This window comes from Pyrus communis, chromosome 8 (genome assembly GCF_041283825.1).
Source record: "Pyrus communis isolate YQ-2024b chromosome 8, ASM4128382v1, whole genome shotgun sequence".
In the NCBI taxonomy this organism is placed as follows: Eukaryota; Viridiplantae; Streptophyta; class Magnoliopsida; order Rosales; family Rosaceae; genus Pyrus; species Pyrus communis.
The window spans coordinates 23,739,803-23,756,078 of NC_142572.1; the positions used below are offsets into that span (position 1 = coordinate 23,739,803).

Sequence of the window (16,276 nt, forward strand, 5' to 3'; positions counted from 1 at the left end):
GCTGCTATCAAAAAAAGCTGGGAGCTGTTTTTGTGTTTGGTAAACACTCAGCTTCAGCTTTTTTTCACAGTTTTGGATGAAAAAAAGCTAAAACCAAGAAGCTGCAAAACCTAGCTTTGAAAAACTGGCTTTTTTTCACATCTGTTTTACATAAAAGTTTATCAAACACTCTAATACTGCTTTTTTTTTTTCAAAAGCACTTTTACAAAAAAGTTTACCAAACACTCTGCTGCTTTATTTCACAGCTATTTATTCTCACAACACAGCAGAAGCAGCTTTTTTTCAAAGCACAGCAATACCAAACCAGCCCTCAATGTCTCTATAGGGTAAAGATAAAGAATGGACCCGAAATTATTAAAACAAATTTGCATTTATTATATTTATTAAAGATAAAAAAAAACAATGAAAAAACTTAATTTTTTAAACACATTGAATTAATACGAATTAATAGTAATAAAAATGTGAGAAGCATAGTGTTGTCTTTGCTAATTTCGTATTTTATGTTTCTTGTCTGACACGCTTCAACCTAGATATCCTAATGATACTTGGATGGCATGTGTTGATCGACATTCGAGAGTGACGAAAGCCATAAATATATAAATACGCAAGAATATAAGAAAACCTGTAATTCAAAAGTCATATGACAAAAACGACGATTCTAAAAATATACAAATGCTAGAAGACAATAATAAGATCCTGAATTAAACATGAGTGCAATGGAAGAACCAACGATCACAAATCCAAAAACAAAAGATGTGCAAATATGTACAGAGCACACTACTACATGAAAGTACGAGTGAAGATAAGAAATTAAATTACAATTATCATCAAGAAATCATACACAAATGGAAGGTCGCAAAGTCACTGGTAGGGAAATGCCTCGATGCTTGGGTCGTACTCTTCACTATGTCCTGAGGGGGCGCAAAAACAAAAGGATGAGTGGACCATAATTTATACTAATACTAATATTAATAAAACTGATTTCCTTATGAACATATTAGCCCGCTATTTTAAAAACTCATATATAATACTACATATAGGCTTTTCTAAAACTCTAGCATGCAGGAAATGTTTGAAACCGTAAAATCATCTCTAAAAATAATATCGAAATGCCCGAAGGCAAATCCATAAATCCCATCAAAATTGTCCTCTCTAAAGGTATCATAGTCGCCTAAAGGCAGTACTTGTCCATCGCCCGAAGGCGAAGCTATACGACACTGGGTTACGCTAGTAAAGAAACATGGTAGGCCCCATCACCCGAAGGTGAAGTTGTACGATTCTAGGTTACGCCAGAGAAGGAATATATCTATATATAGCATAACATATCGACACTAGCCGTGGCTAGTGAAGCTGTCCGACACTGGTTTCACCAGTGAATCTGGGGGTATAACATATATATCATCAACTATGTCCTATGACCATAGACTAATACTCGTGTTGTGTGTATGTGTCGTACGATAACCCACTAGATGATCAATGAAAACATATCTCAAAACTCGTACCAAACTTCGAAGCTTAAATTCTCAAAGCATCAACTCATAAATTCATAGAAACTTTCTAGCTCAAATCATCATCAAAAACCATATTCGTAAATCCATAAGATCTCATAAAGCATAAAAGCAATAGTCGTAAACCTTTCATAAAGTGTGAATTCAACAATTCATAACGTTTCATAAAACATAAACTCGATAAATTATAAATATAGAAATTCATAAAGCAAAAGCATAATATAAGACATATTCAAAACATGAAATATGAAATGCATGTGAGATTGATAGTTATAAAATATTCGATTTGAGAAGGGGTCTACTCATAAATACTTTGTTCATGGGAAGCCGCTCGAACTGGATCACTTCCAACCGATGCACCTATAAACAAATATAGACTATTTAATAACATTGTACTAAAACGATTGAATTTGGGAAAATGAAGTGCGAATTTGGAATCAAGATGTCAAAATTAGTCTAGGAGGGGTCCCGGCCGAAACCCGAAAAAGTTAACCCAAAAGTCAACGTTGACCGAAAAATCAACAGGTCAAGTCAATGGTCAACGAGTCGGATTTGGGCTTGGGTTGTCAAGTTAGACCGAGATGCTGGGTTGGGTCGGGTTAGATCCAATTTAGATCTGGGTTCTGGGCTTGAAGGGGTGGACTAGGTTAGAGTTATTAGGCCAAGGCATTGGGCATGGTTATAGGATTTGGCTTGGGTTAAGGTTTAACAGATTTGGGCCAAGGTTAGAATTGGGCTTGGGTTAGTGGGTCGTATGGCCCAAATGTTTCATATTGGATTTTGGGCCGGTACAAGTTGCGGGTCGGGTTAGTGGATTTGGGTCGGATTTCAAATCGGTTTTGGGCCTGGTTTTGGATTACGGGTCTGGTCGACTTGATTGGGCTCGCGGGTCATCAGATTTTGGAAAAAGATGGTCAGGAAACTCCCGAGCTCTGATTTGTGTCAAAACTAGACCAAAATTCATTATTTAAACATCAAAGCGAAGCTAAACGAATGAGGAACAAGATTATACCAAAGATATAACAAGACGAAGTCGATTAGTGGCCAGAAAGGGTTTGCAACTAACCGGAACCACGCTGAAAATCTGGAAATGGAAAACAGAGTGCATGCATGAACAAATAGTCCAAAAATTCGACATCAAATCAACACCAGACAGGATTTAACCCATGAATATAAAGGTTAAACGAGAAATCTCACCTAGGTTTTGAGTTTCGAAGCTTGAAGCTCTCGGCTCCAACGATGGATCACTCAATGGTGCTCCGATGATGCATGCAAGGATATATTCAAGTTCCTTGAGTCTCAGGGATTCCAAATATGTGATTTTGGGGCTGGGTTTGTGAAAGAATCAAAGTGAGAGCAAGAGTGAAGCTCTCGAAGCTTAGAGAGAGAATGAGAGAATTTGAGAGTTAGAGAGAGGGAAGTTTGCAGAAATGAGGAAGGAGAGAGAGTTGTCACGTGTGAGGGGAAAACAAAAGAAAACTGTGGGCCGGGTTATAGTTTGGTGAGTCACATAGCCCAAAGATTTGGGCCGGAATGACAAAGCCCAACACAAGGGCATAATCGTAATTTGGACCTATTTTTAGAACGGGTTGTTACATGTCACTTAATGATGTACAACTTTTTTGTTCTCTATTTACATTAATTTCTTGTTTTCCTTTCGTTGGAAGATGAGTTTCCGAAAAATCAAATTTTCAATGTTTCTTTTGTAAAAAAAATTGTCAATTCAATGTTTCTTGATAGTTACCGCACCAATTTTGGGGAAAAAAGATTAAGCAGGTAATCCTTCGACCTGTTTCAGCTTGTTTGGTGAGCCAATAAGAATTTGCCGCATAAGCATTAAATAAAAACAGAAAAAGAAAATCAGAAACGAAAAAAAGAAGAAAGAAGAAAAATTATAGAGAAAAATCCGAACTGAAAGTGATTTATTAAGGGAAATTTTATTTGAACTCATATAACCTTTTTCCACATCCAACTTATTCTTTACACTCATATTATTTTCAATTAAACTATCAATATCTCTTTAAACCCAAATTTATTATCTAAACTACCCTCACAAACTCAATTCAATATGTGAATTTATCTTTACACCCATATAAAAAATAAACCCAAAATCAGTTGGAGACAACTCTGTTTCTGAAGCTATTTTCATATTTGATTCTTAAATGTGCGAACTTGCTACTCCAATATTTCTCGTGAAGAGAGAGTGCCTATGCAGGATGGTGATGCTCCTCTTTTTTGTCGCTAGAGTCGAAAATATAGTTACAATGATATACATTGTTCTCATCTGTATAGGATGGATGATATTCATTATCACCAATGTCCCAATCTTCTTTTGTTTTAGTGCCACAAAAAAACCATATTTTCTTAATGCGTCTATGATATGCTATTTGTTGAGTTCATGTTCATTGGTTTAAATTGGAAATCATTGACAATTATTATTCTTGAATATATATCAAAGCAGAACTTGAGGACTTTATCAAAGCCGTATTTGCTGTATTTCAAGTTGTTAAAAGTAAGAACAATTTGGACTTCACTTTTCTGGAGACGAATCCTTTCTCATTGGTTGATGGATGACACTACTGCTTTCAAGAACTTCAAAAACATTTCTTCACTTCAGTTGTTTTTACTTTCTCTGTTTTTGTTATGTATATGCCAAACTATTTATTAGTGTTTCAGCTTCATTATTTTTATGTTTCAGTTGGTGGCAGTATTGAATTCCCAATGCCTTTTGGAAGAGTTATGAGTCCTATAGAGAAATTTACTCATGGGCTAATAAAGACCTTCTTTGCAAGCATTATACTTTTAAACTCTAAAACAATTAAAATCAAAAGATAAAAAACCTTACATAATCGATTTATATCTTAGTAGGAGGATTTGGAACTTTAAAATCATCATCCATCGATCAGAATGAACGTATGTAAAGATTGAGTGATGATAGAGTTTGATTATTGAGTGTGGGTTTATTGATAAATTTTAGTTTTATTATTAATTTCATCTTGTACTTGACGGTAATTATTCAATAGGATCAAAAAGACAATTCACATTTAAAATTTAAGTTAGGTGTAAAGTGAGATTATATGGGTTCAAATAAAATTTCTCATTCACTAATAAGGCCATCCATTTGATTCATGCTTACACAGCTACACGGTGCAATCGAATGTCCAACAGTATTTACTGAATATAATGAAAATCTGCAACAAGAGTCATCAGTGACCTGAAACCTAGGAGAGCAGGTGGAATAAGTCTACCGCCACTACGATGTCCCGGCCACGCAAGTCCTCAAAACATAGTAGGAAGGAAGGGGCCTCTCTGTACAAATTGCCAAGCCCACCAATTGATTAGTCATTTGCATACTGCATAATCATCTTTAATCTTACTGGTGAAAGAAGAGGGGTGAATAAAGTGGTGCCTTCGCTTGTCAAATCACGTGTCCTCAAGGATTCTCTTGCCCCATCTTTGAGAAACGATATTTAAAGCTTTGCATCAAACAATGAATAGACAGTACGAGCATGGAAGGATCACAAGACGATCTCAAGAATAGTTTCCTCATGTGCTTACTACAAAACATCATCTAACATCCATAGGTCATGTCATAAAAGCAACGGATTAGGCCACATAAACCGGACGAATTCTATTCGGCAAAGGCCTCGCAATAAGCCCATCTGTAACCCAACCAGCTGATTCCGCATCATTTTTGACATGGTTGAATTCCCTTCGCACATACTCTAGAGAAAGGTGCAGCCATCCCCCTGGTTTGCAGTCAACAGAAGTGCCTCTTGCTTCATATCCTGCATTTTTCTCTAGCCAATATAGATAATTGACTTGAAACAATGCTCTCAGCATGTCTTGTAGAGAAGACGTTTCTTTAAGCACTACCTGATTCATGCCAGTATAATTACAACTCAAATGTCAAATGCGTGTATATTTGTAACTAATCATGTCAATAGTAGATGATAAAACAATCTCACAACTGAAATGTCAAATGCGTGTATATTCTTTAAGAGAGGTAAATCCCCAATAAGGTCATTAACTTGACTTAAAGATTCTTATAGGAAGGATTCAGATCAAGAAAACTGACATTATGGGATGATACAGAGATTGTTACCAAAATGATAAATTACTCACGCAGTATCTTCCCTTGTGCTCCGACAAAATATAGCCTTCTTCGTTATATAGACTGAGCAGTGCAAGCACATCCTCCTTGTTGTTGACTAGATCACTGAGCTTGGATCCCAATTGCAGCCTACGCTCAATTTCAGCAGCAGCTTCCTTTGCGTTTGAAGATAATCCTACTGAATGTGCCTAAGGTTGAATGTTCAAAAATAAAAAGGAAAGGAAATATTAAGGCTGTCCACATCACCGAGGTAAATGAATAATAAGCCAAATGAAGAAGGAGAAATGACTCACTTTGTTTGCAGACTTTGAGTTAAGAAATGGTACAGCTGGAAAAAGCGGTTCCTCCTCATTGACATCTTTTACAGGAGATGCTTGACCGCTAAGAAGATATTCGCTAAAAACCAAGCCTGTTGAAGTAACAAGAACCAAGTTTGGACTTATTATAAAATGGATTTCCAAGAAGTAGTTATTACTTAATTTTCTCATGACTTATGATGTTAACGCTGGAGATAAAGATCTGTAAGGTAATTAAAGCCAAAATATCACCAGTTTAACTACTGCCTGCTATTCAGTCACATCGTCAATTTTTTCTAAACGACTTTAAAGAATCTTTCGAGTGATAACATACTAATGTTGATCATAGATTGTCAAACATAAGCTAGCAAGCATCTGCGAGATTGCCATGTTCAGTGGGAAGAACCAAAGAAACATTGAGCAAAGGCCTAAAAGATTGACGGAGTTGGGAGACAATATTGTTAGAATTTTGATTTTCATATGTTTAGATTTTGAACAATACTCCCATATTTGTGCTGCTTCATGCTCTGTAGCTCCAATGCACAACGTAATGATTACCTCTTCATCAAATAAGTTAAGATAGTAAAAAGGGGGGCTAAGTTAACTTCCTTTCATAATATCCAAAAGAAAACTTTATGCGGTCTGATAAATCATTGTGAATCCTTCTTTTTTCTCATTGGAAGGTCAATGATGAAAAAAAAACCTTTCTTATTCCATGCAGATAAAACTTAATTTAAATAAGAAGCAATAAGGATATCACACAAACATCATTCCAACTAAGAAAGTTTCAAGAGAAGGAGTTACTTGCACGATAAGGATTTAAGGTCCTTATTTGAATGGATTGATAGGATTTCAGGTTGCAGAACATGTGGATCCAAGTAACCATGCTAAAAGAAGCAAGGCCAAGAGCCGTAGAAGAGCCGATATGGTTAGCCAATGCTATGCCAAGCATGATACCGAAAGACTTGCTCACCATTCCTTGAGCTTCCCCCTTAGCAATCACCTGCATTGAAGTATTCCTTTTAGTGATGAACAGTAGTACGCAAAGGTTGAAGCACACTGTACCCAAATGCGCGGAAGTAAAAGGCTTTCATGCTTGCTAAAGTGGATCCACATTTCCAAATGCAATACCTCAGCAAAGTTCCTTTGAGCAGCAAAACCAGCATAGAAACAGCTCCTGGTAGCAGCCTGTGAAATGATGGGTTTCAACTTTCACATTTTCAATAAGACTGGGTTCATTCATCACAACATCTACTTTTATAAAAAAGTTTACAAGGCAGAGAAAACGTTGAAAGCAAGTTGTCACATTCTATAACCTGAATGAGTGCAGCAGCTGAGCGCCCTGCACCGGCAGCAGCACCAATTAAAAGAAATAGATGAGGAAATGCAGGGGTGAGCATTTCCATTCCAAAGGCGGCATTTTCGAGAAGATCAGCAAACAACCTCCACCCTTTTGGATTGACATCAAAATGCCTTCCATATTTAGAGAGCATGATTTTGCTGAGGTATCCAATTCCATCCTTGAGGACCCAATTGACAGCGGCGGCAGTAGGAATAGCTCCTTTTCCCAATCCAACAGCGTAGAGCAAGGCCTACAAATGCAAAGGTTAGAGAGCATAATCTGTGAAAATATAATGGTTGCTGGTCAGGAGGACTTAGGTAGGTAGGAGGGGAGAGGCAAGCAAGTACCTGAGTGGCAAGGACACCGCTAATTTGGCTGGCGACGCCCTGAACTCCTCTCCAAAGAGAGTACTCCAAATAATCGCTGGTAACGGAGTCGGGATAGCCTTCTGGAAGCATCAATCGCATACAGACATGTTTCGATTGCAACCACAGATTCGCCGCGCTCAGTGAACCAGAACCAACTTGATGAGCGATAACAAAGGCATCCTGGACAAAATCAGGAACAAGCTTGGTCCACTTGCCTCCCCTCACTTCCCACACAGCCTCGCACTCCTCCGATGATGATGCCAGTGCACAGGCCAGTCGGAGGTGGCAGAAACAACACACCGCCGCGCACAACAACAAGGAGGAGAAAAACAAGGGACCTGACAAGGAACTATCACCATCCTCATGCCACCACCATGAGGATGACTCAAATGGGCCGCCACCGCCGCCGCCGCCGTTTTTGTTTCCTGAGTCCCAGCCGCCATTGTCCGGCAGAACACTATGCGCATTGAATCGTTTCCAAGGCAGCCCATGAGCGTGAGATTGTGATGCCTTGAGACCAAGTGAAGTAAAATTTAGAGCAGACGACGGCGGCGCGCCAGAATTGCTATGACGGAAGTAAATAGGCGGTAGAGGTGGGGTACTGCTACCTTGGATGAAAAAGGACTTGCAAACGCAACCCGTCATCTCCTCTCTTGCCTTCCCTTCCCCACCTTGACCCGCCTTCCTTTTTCTCCTTATTTCTTTTCACCCTTTTTCATTTTCTAGCAATCTTTCTTCTCCTCTTTTTTTTTTTTTTTTTTTTTTTTTTTTTTCTTCGGAAATTTGGCTGAATGGCCACTTTTGATAAAACCATTGCAATTTATTGACCATGAAAATTCGACTTAAGTTAACTTTCGTTGCTTAGATTTTACTCTATGTTAAATTCTCAGTCTTGTTTTTATCAAAGGGCCTTGCATTGCTTTATGCGCTTTTAGGGAGTGACAATTTTTAGACATCCTTTCCTACAAGGGGCAATAACTCCTTATCTACCAAATTACAAAGAGGAAAGTAATTTCTCCTCTTGTTGGCTCGTAGTTTCAGGAGAGATTTACATGCCATCGGGATCCGAAGTGGCCATATCCCAAGCATATCATGTCCTGCACCGCACTGTGTTTTGACTTGTTTACACGACATTGCGTATAAGATCGAGAGACCACCATGTTGGCATCTCATTTGCATGTTTGTTTTCTATTGCTTGCCTTCGTGTTGGCATGGGGAGCGTGCTTACGCAGGGTCATTAGTCAAGCCCATGGTTGAGAGGGAAAACTGTCCACATATACTCAACTCTCAACACGCCTTCACATATGTGGTAGATTTTCAAGCTTACAACCTGGATAACAAGTGAGTGACGCGTTAAGACATGTGGCCTTTTTGGCTTTCACATGAGTAGGCCTGACAATTTCTGACACGACCCGATAACCTGACACGACACGACACAAAATTAACAGGTGTTCGGGTCGACACGACAATGAATCGAGTCGTTATCGGGTAACCTGATAAGCACCTGTTAAGATAATGGGTTGGTTCGGGTATACACGTGGCTAACACGATACACGGTAAGCAAAATATTAATTTTATAATTTTATAACCCTAAAAAATACTATAATAATTATATATATTAATTTAACAATTTTTATACCCCTAAAAACTATAATAATTATATATATATATTAAATTAAATTAAAAAAATTGGTGACCATTGGATCGGCTGAGATTTAATCTCAGCCGTCCATTGTGCATTAGGTTGGAGGCTATCCTTCTCATCTCTCTCATTCACTTTGATCTCTCCAATCCAGACTTACTCTCGTGCCGTCTCTTTAATCCGCATCTCTCTCACATCCTCCTTTGTTCACTTCCTTCAACTCGACTCCAGCAGCCACAAGAAAACCACACACAGACATGCACACACTAAAGGTATGAATTTTGTATTTTTGGGTATTTTGTATTTTTTTCAAAAACTAGTTATTTGGGGTTTTCGTTAAAATTAAAACTAATGCTTCACAACTTTGAAAACAAAAACTCTTTCATTGTGCATATCCTTGCACATTTAATATTTTGTAATAGACTAGTAGTGTATGGATTTTTTTTATTAGGCTCTTATTTTCGAGTGTAGATGTAGTACTTAAACGACAAATATGTTTTAATGTTTTGAAGTAATATTTATGTGGCAATGAGTGGTATGTGCAAATTTAAGAAAAAAAATATATTTTTCTTAACGGGTTGGGTCACTTTACCCGTTAAGATAACGGGTGTGACATGACACGACCCGTTAAGATAAAATGTGTGAAAACGACACGAACACGACAGACATGACCTATTTATCAGGCCTACACATGAGGGACAACATGCTCTTATACCATGATGAAATTGGGGTTCCACCATAAAACTAATTGGCAATATAAAGAGTAACCCAAGACCATATAAGCTCTTAACTAGCCTAGTCCCTCGTCGATGTGGGACAGACTGTCCACACATATTCAACTCTCAACATGTGTGCGGAGGTGTATTAGAAATCATAAATATGTTGACTTTATGGTATTTTGTTATTATCATAGTTAGCAAAATACAAGACAAGTATAATAGTGAAACATATGTACGTCTATCAAGTTTCTTAAAAAAAAGGATTGTGCTATTTACACACAATTTTAACCTTCCACACACTCTGTTAATTTATGTTTTTTTATTTATTCTCTTCAATATATTTGATTCGACGATAAAAAAATTAAGAGGTGTGTGTGGAAAGTAAAAGCTAGTGTGTAGATAGCAGAACTCAAGAAATACATTAAAACATTTAAATAAATTTTTAATTTTTAATTTAAAAAATTTATTTTATTTTCATTTTTTTAATAACAAGTAAAAAAACCATAGCGTTTATGTAACGACCCGTCCCCAATTATTATGATTTTTAAATGTGAAATTTCAAAAATGCATTCGAGACAAATGCATTGACTTTTGTTGACCTCCTTGTCGAGTTATGTAAGATTCATTTTCTTGGCGTATCCTCGTAGTACTCGTCGCTACGAACGCGTGGGCGCAAACGGAACGTAATTTGGAGTTATAACGAATGAGATATTAACATTTAAAGTTGGGGGCATTTTAGTAAATTAATTAATTTCTAGAAAGCTCCAGATTTTTGGAGCTTAATTTAGAAAGCCACGTGTGTGGCCCATATTTAAAGAAAGAAGAAATGGGCGGTGCAGATGGAAGATAAAGGAGAGAAATGAGGGGGAAACCGGACCAGTAGGGAGAGGAGAGAGAAGAGAGTGACGAATGAGGGAGAGAAGAAAGGAGGGAAAAGAGGGAAGAGAGAAGGAGGGGAAAACCCGGACCCTTCATTGACCCGCGCAACCTGACCCGGTTTAGCCGGATTTCCACTAGCTTTCCGATGGTTTTCCATCGATTTTCTGACGAATTTCTTCCTTCCACCCCCTGTAAACCAATTAACGACCTCCCCTATTCTATTTTCATACATTAATCGATGAAATTTAGTCTTGGTTTCGTGGGTATAACACCGACGGCATCATGGGAAGATCGGCGGAAATCCGCCGTTTCTGCAAGCACCACCATCGACCACCACCATCAATTAACTCCCCTTGAGGTTTAGATCAAATCCCAAACAAGGTTGGGAGAGACAGAGTTGCGAATTGAATGAATCGGAGTTCACCCTTGATGAGGTTTTCGGCTGATTGAAGAGAATTTGAGATGTTTCCCGACCGAATTGGCTTTGGTCACAGGTATGAAAGTTGCTTTACTCACTGAGATCTTCATTTCTATGAAGTTTGAGAATTTTTAGAAATGGTTGAATTTTCCGGCAAGTCGGGGCGGCTGACCGCTACCTGCGGCGGCGCATGGGCCGAGACGTCCCCTGACCTTCCTAGGCTAAATTTGAATACCTTGATTCCATTGGTGAATTTCTGTCATTTGAACTTAGTTCCATTAAGGTCCGCCGCTTGATTATTATAGCAATCGACGATCCAACTGTTGGATTGTCACTAAACTTTGATACATTATAATATGTAATATTTGAGGATATTAGAAACTTACGGATCGGGAATCCGACGTATGGATCTTCCCGAATAGGATATGTAAGTTATATGTTCTATTGATAATAATTCTAAGTCATGATTTGATAATCGTTCTAGGCCCCGATCGTTCGTGACTCTTTGATGTTTATAGCGCGGACTCCAGGTAGGTGGGCTTTTTGGTTTTCTATATATACGTATATATGTTTTCCATTTTCCCAGAAATTGTTTTAAATGGAATTACGTTTTTAAATGCCATGTCAATTGCATTACATTTTAGTATATGCATTAGTATAGATATGCATATTATTGCATGACGTTGCGGACGCCTAGGTAAGTTTCAGGTGAGTACTGTATGATGTTAGTGGTTGCATTGGTTATGGTTATACGTAGAGGCATGTAGAGCTCATTATCATGCACCCCTGTGTTAGTGCTCCCGCCCGTAGCCAGGGCACAATCCTTCACGTGATGTTCAACCCCCCCCGCCCCCCCCCCCCCCCCGCATCGCACACTCACCTTGGATCCAAGTTTGGTGCACAGCCCTGTTGTATAGACCACAATAGGTGGTTCCAACTCGTGGGTGACCCGCGATTATTCGCACAGCCTTCATGTGATCGTAGCACTTAAGCGTATTTATTTACACCCAGCCTTGTCGTACAGACCACATTAGGTGGTTTTGACTCGTGTGCAGGAATTAGTTAATGAGTTATAGGTTCAGCCATACAGGTCACGTTAGGTGACTCCGGTTGTCATATTATTTTACATTGATTTATTTCACTTGGTTTACTTATTTTATTGCTGAGATAGTGGCATGGCATATACTCGGTTTTCACTACTCTCAAGCATGATTTCTATATAAATATGTATTATTATTTTCACCTGGCTTAATTATACGGGTTTTACGGCAAGGGCTTATAACGTTTTCAAAAGGTTTTTATTAAAAACTTTATTTTCAGGCCCATTCACCTTTGTTTTTGCACCCTTCCAGGTTTTAGCTGCTGAAAGTTCGTATCAACGAGGATTCGTGGCGAATCTCAGTATAGGTGGCTATCTCCGAGGGTATGATCTTTACCCACACTACTGTACTTTACTTATGCTCTGACGTCGCATGTGAAATGAGCTCATCCCCGCTCATAGCGCACTCTTGTCTTTAGGCACTTTTAGGTTTAAATTTATTCACATTTTCCATATCACTGTACTTTATGGTTTTGTCACCTTCTAGGTGTCGGCCAGCACAACTCAATTCGGAGTCCTAGTGGATATTCCAAGTCGGGGTGTGTCACTTTATCTGAAGGGATCTTTTTTTTTCTTTTTTTTTTTAACACACTTTATCTGAAGGGATCTTTTTTTTCTTTTTTTTTTAAACGAGGACTAGTTGTGAGGTCCATTATACTTCGAACTTCTACGATCCGAACAATTTATTTTTTAGGTCTTCGTTCATATATTATCTTTGCCAAAAATCAATTTAATTCGAAACCATTTACTCATTTATTGTCATGATGAAATTTCAATGTTTCTTAGAATATAATGTTCGTCAATTTCTTTAAACTCAATTAGATGCCTCAAATATTTTCGATTAAGCTAATATTTTGCAATGATGATCTATAACTTGCAACTTGAAAAAAAAAAAAAGTTCAGATCGTTGAAGTTCGATGTAGAGTGGGCACCAAAACTTGTCCCATTTTTACCAAAAAATAGGATCCCTTTAGATAAAGAGCATTTGTAAAATATACCAATAAAATATGTTTATAATATATATTTTGTTGTGAACTTGATACTTTGGGAGAATGTAGAGAAAGGTGCAGCAAAGAGAAAGGCTTGAGGAATTTTGTGTCTAATTCTTCGTGTCTAGTGCTTTTATTTATACTACCCTACAAGTAATGCAAGTTGTACAACATATCCTATCGGATTCCTATTAAGTTTACATAATCACACTAGTTATAAAACACTATTTACAACACTTCCCATTGAATGTGTAGAATTTAAGAAGTAGTCATATCAGGTCTTCATGATTAGGAGATCGCAGTTGTGTCGTCAGTTCTCATTTGCATAGGCAATGGATATAAGAGTCACTATAGGGGTCATATAAGGAGGTAGTCTCACCCAACCCTGACTATAGTAAAGCCATTGGAACAAATCCGTAGTCTAAAGAGAAAAATGTGAGTTAATTTAATGTTGATACTTGACATCTTCAATATGCATCAAGTAGTAGAAAACACATCATCAAAACCTTGTCAGGTTAGCAAAAACCCAATGGAAAAAATGCTTACGATATAAGGGAAAAAGAGTACATTAAGGTTAAGTGAGTATACTTTATATATCCTCCCTAAGTTTGACAAAACTCCCCCTAAAAACTACAAGCGTTGCATATGAGATAGGTCACACAATCTAATACCTTGGTATGCTTTTGGAAGGTAGACATCGACAACAACTTCATGTAAAGATTCGTTGAGGTAGTCTTGGGATCAAATTTGTTTGACTTTAAATTTCTGATGCTTTGTTGTTGTGAGGTAGAACTTGGTAGCGCAATACTTTTGGTATTGACTTCTTAGATAGTCAAACAAATACAAGCGACAAGCCTTCATAAATATTGCTGAGAATCAACGATGAATGGTACATGTGGGATAGTGCTTTGAATGGCTCTCATATACACGTGTGGAGAAAACGTCTTTAATGCCAATTTAGTGGCGACTTGTAGGTGCAATACTGTATATTTACCAACAGATCAACAACAAAGAAGATGTCCTACCTTGTGCAATGAGTTAAGTACAATAAAACGCAAGTTGAACTTAAATATGGAACTTCAGGTTCCAAAACCTCTTAAGGGGCATAATTACGGATAGTGTATAAATGATCATAAGTAGTTTAACTGGCGATCAGAATCTTGTCAAAACAATGCACGAACTCATGCCGAGACATGGACAAGTTTTCCCAAGATCCTTCATTTCAAATTCCGACTGAGGTACGAGACAGTTTTCTTATGCTCTTCTAGAGTCTTAGTGAGAGTAATCTCATCAACTTAAACTGCAACTCTAGCAAATCTGGAATACTTCTTAATTAACATGCAAGAGGCATAGTTTATTTGAACCAATGCATGTAATTCTTCGAGAACTTACATGTAAATATTTGTATTAAGATCCTCATGGAGATACATTATAACTACATTCAATTAATCATATGGCCTTAGAGAGAAGTCTTCCACAACAATGGATGCATTATTTTGCACCATTTCATTCATCTTATAACGCTTTCTTTCTTACTTGTAACGCGACATGGTTACCTTAACCACTATAGGAACGACATGTTAAAAAACACTTTATTAAGGATAGAAATACAATTTAAATTGGAATTCGACCAACCATTTCTACATTATCACTAATTAACGGAACGCGGTATATGGTCGCTTTTAATTTATATCGGTAGCTAACATATAAAAGAAACATCATCGATGATAATCTCATTCCAACTCCATATCTCACCCAAATTAGTATACTGGACCAAGAATTTTAGGTCTTGAGATAATCTAGATTAATCTCATGAGATGGAATGGTTGAGACAACAAACGAGTAAGTATTCGTTTTGTGACATGTCTTTCCTTTTCTAAGGAAGTGAATTTTACGACCAAGTGACCTATCACACTTCTAGCCGAGGACAAATGATTGGCTAGTCTCCACTTGTACTATGTCATCCATACAGGGGGTGGCATGCCTTATCAGGGATGGCAAACCATCCTTTAGGGGCGGTACATCCATGCAGGGATGTTAAATCGGTGTCTATTAGGTATGTTTATCCTTACAGGCATGTTTACAACTGATATATATGATCCTGTCACTTTAACTAGATCATAAAATTGTGCCTGTGGTAACCTTCCGAAAGTTGGAGTATATAACTCTTGCTTATCACTTTGTGCGGTACAGAGTTGAGATGAGACATTGGGTAACGTTCACGCTAATTCATGTTGTTCTTTAGAAATGTTGACATTTTTATCTCTCCCTAATGATAGGAAGAGTGTCTCACGGAAGTGACAATTTTGCAATAAGCTGTAAAGATATCGCTTGCGAGGGCTCTAAAGAGCTAGTTGGAAGGAGAATCATAATCGATAAAGATTCTTATCCTTCTATGAGGACCCACATTGGTACGTTGTGGTGCAATTGGCACATGCACACCCAAATGCGTAAGTACGAAAACTGCAAGTTGTACCCTGTAACAAGCTATAACGTAACATGTTGGGTGGTGATAGGCCTCATGCGCAACAATATAGTTGCATACAAGATTGCATATCCTTAGACAGAAACCAAAAATTTGGTTTACACCAAGGTCCAAGCAATCAACTAAATAATATGTTAAAAGTTACATAATATATATTATTTAATTTACATGTATAACGTAAAAAGGACATAACTATTTTTAGAAAAAGGATAGGATCAACGGACAAACATTTTGACAAACATTTTTATCCTCCTTTGTAGCCAGTAAATTTTATAACATCCAACGATCTTGATTAAGATTTTAAGAGTGATTTGGAAACTTTTGTACAATAAATAACTTGAATGATGATGTAGATTATATTATAACTAATAGGGAAAAACTAATTTAAATTAAAAAGAAAATCAAATAATAATAAAA

General features: G+C 37.5%; 1 protein-coding gene across 2 annotated transcripts; it reads right to left on the bottom strand.

Moving 5' to 3' along the window:
* Positions 1-4,586: 4,586 nt before the first annotated feature.
* Positions 4,587-8,531, bottom strand: RUS1 (root UVB sensitive-like protein (Protein of unknown function, DUF647)). 2 transcript variants are annotated; one of them, XM_068457163.2, is made up of 7 exons: positions 7,608-8,531; positions 7,235-7,510; positions 7,050-7,106; positions 6,723-6,921; positions 5,916-6,031; positions 5,634-5,810; positions 4,587-5,384 (listed from the first exon to the last, which is right to left on the bottom strand). In XM_068457163.2, the coding sequence occupies exons 1-7, from the start codon at positions 8,271-8,273 to the stop codon at positions 5,115-5,117; spliced, it is 1,761 nt and encodes a 586-aa protein (XP_068313264.1). In that variant the 5' UTR covers positions 8,274-8,531; the 3' UTR covers positions 4,587-5,114. The 2 variants fall into 2 exon arrangements, with proteins under 2 accessions (XP_068313264.1, XP_088555143.1); XM_088699017.1 differs by having other exon boundaries at positions 4,587-5,380; positions 7,608-8,384.
* Positions 8,532-16,276: the final 7,745 nt, after the last annotated feature.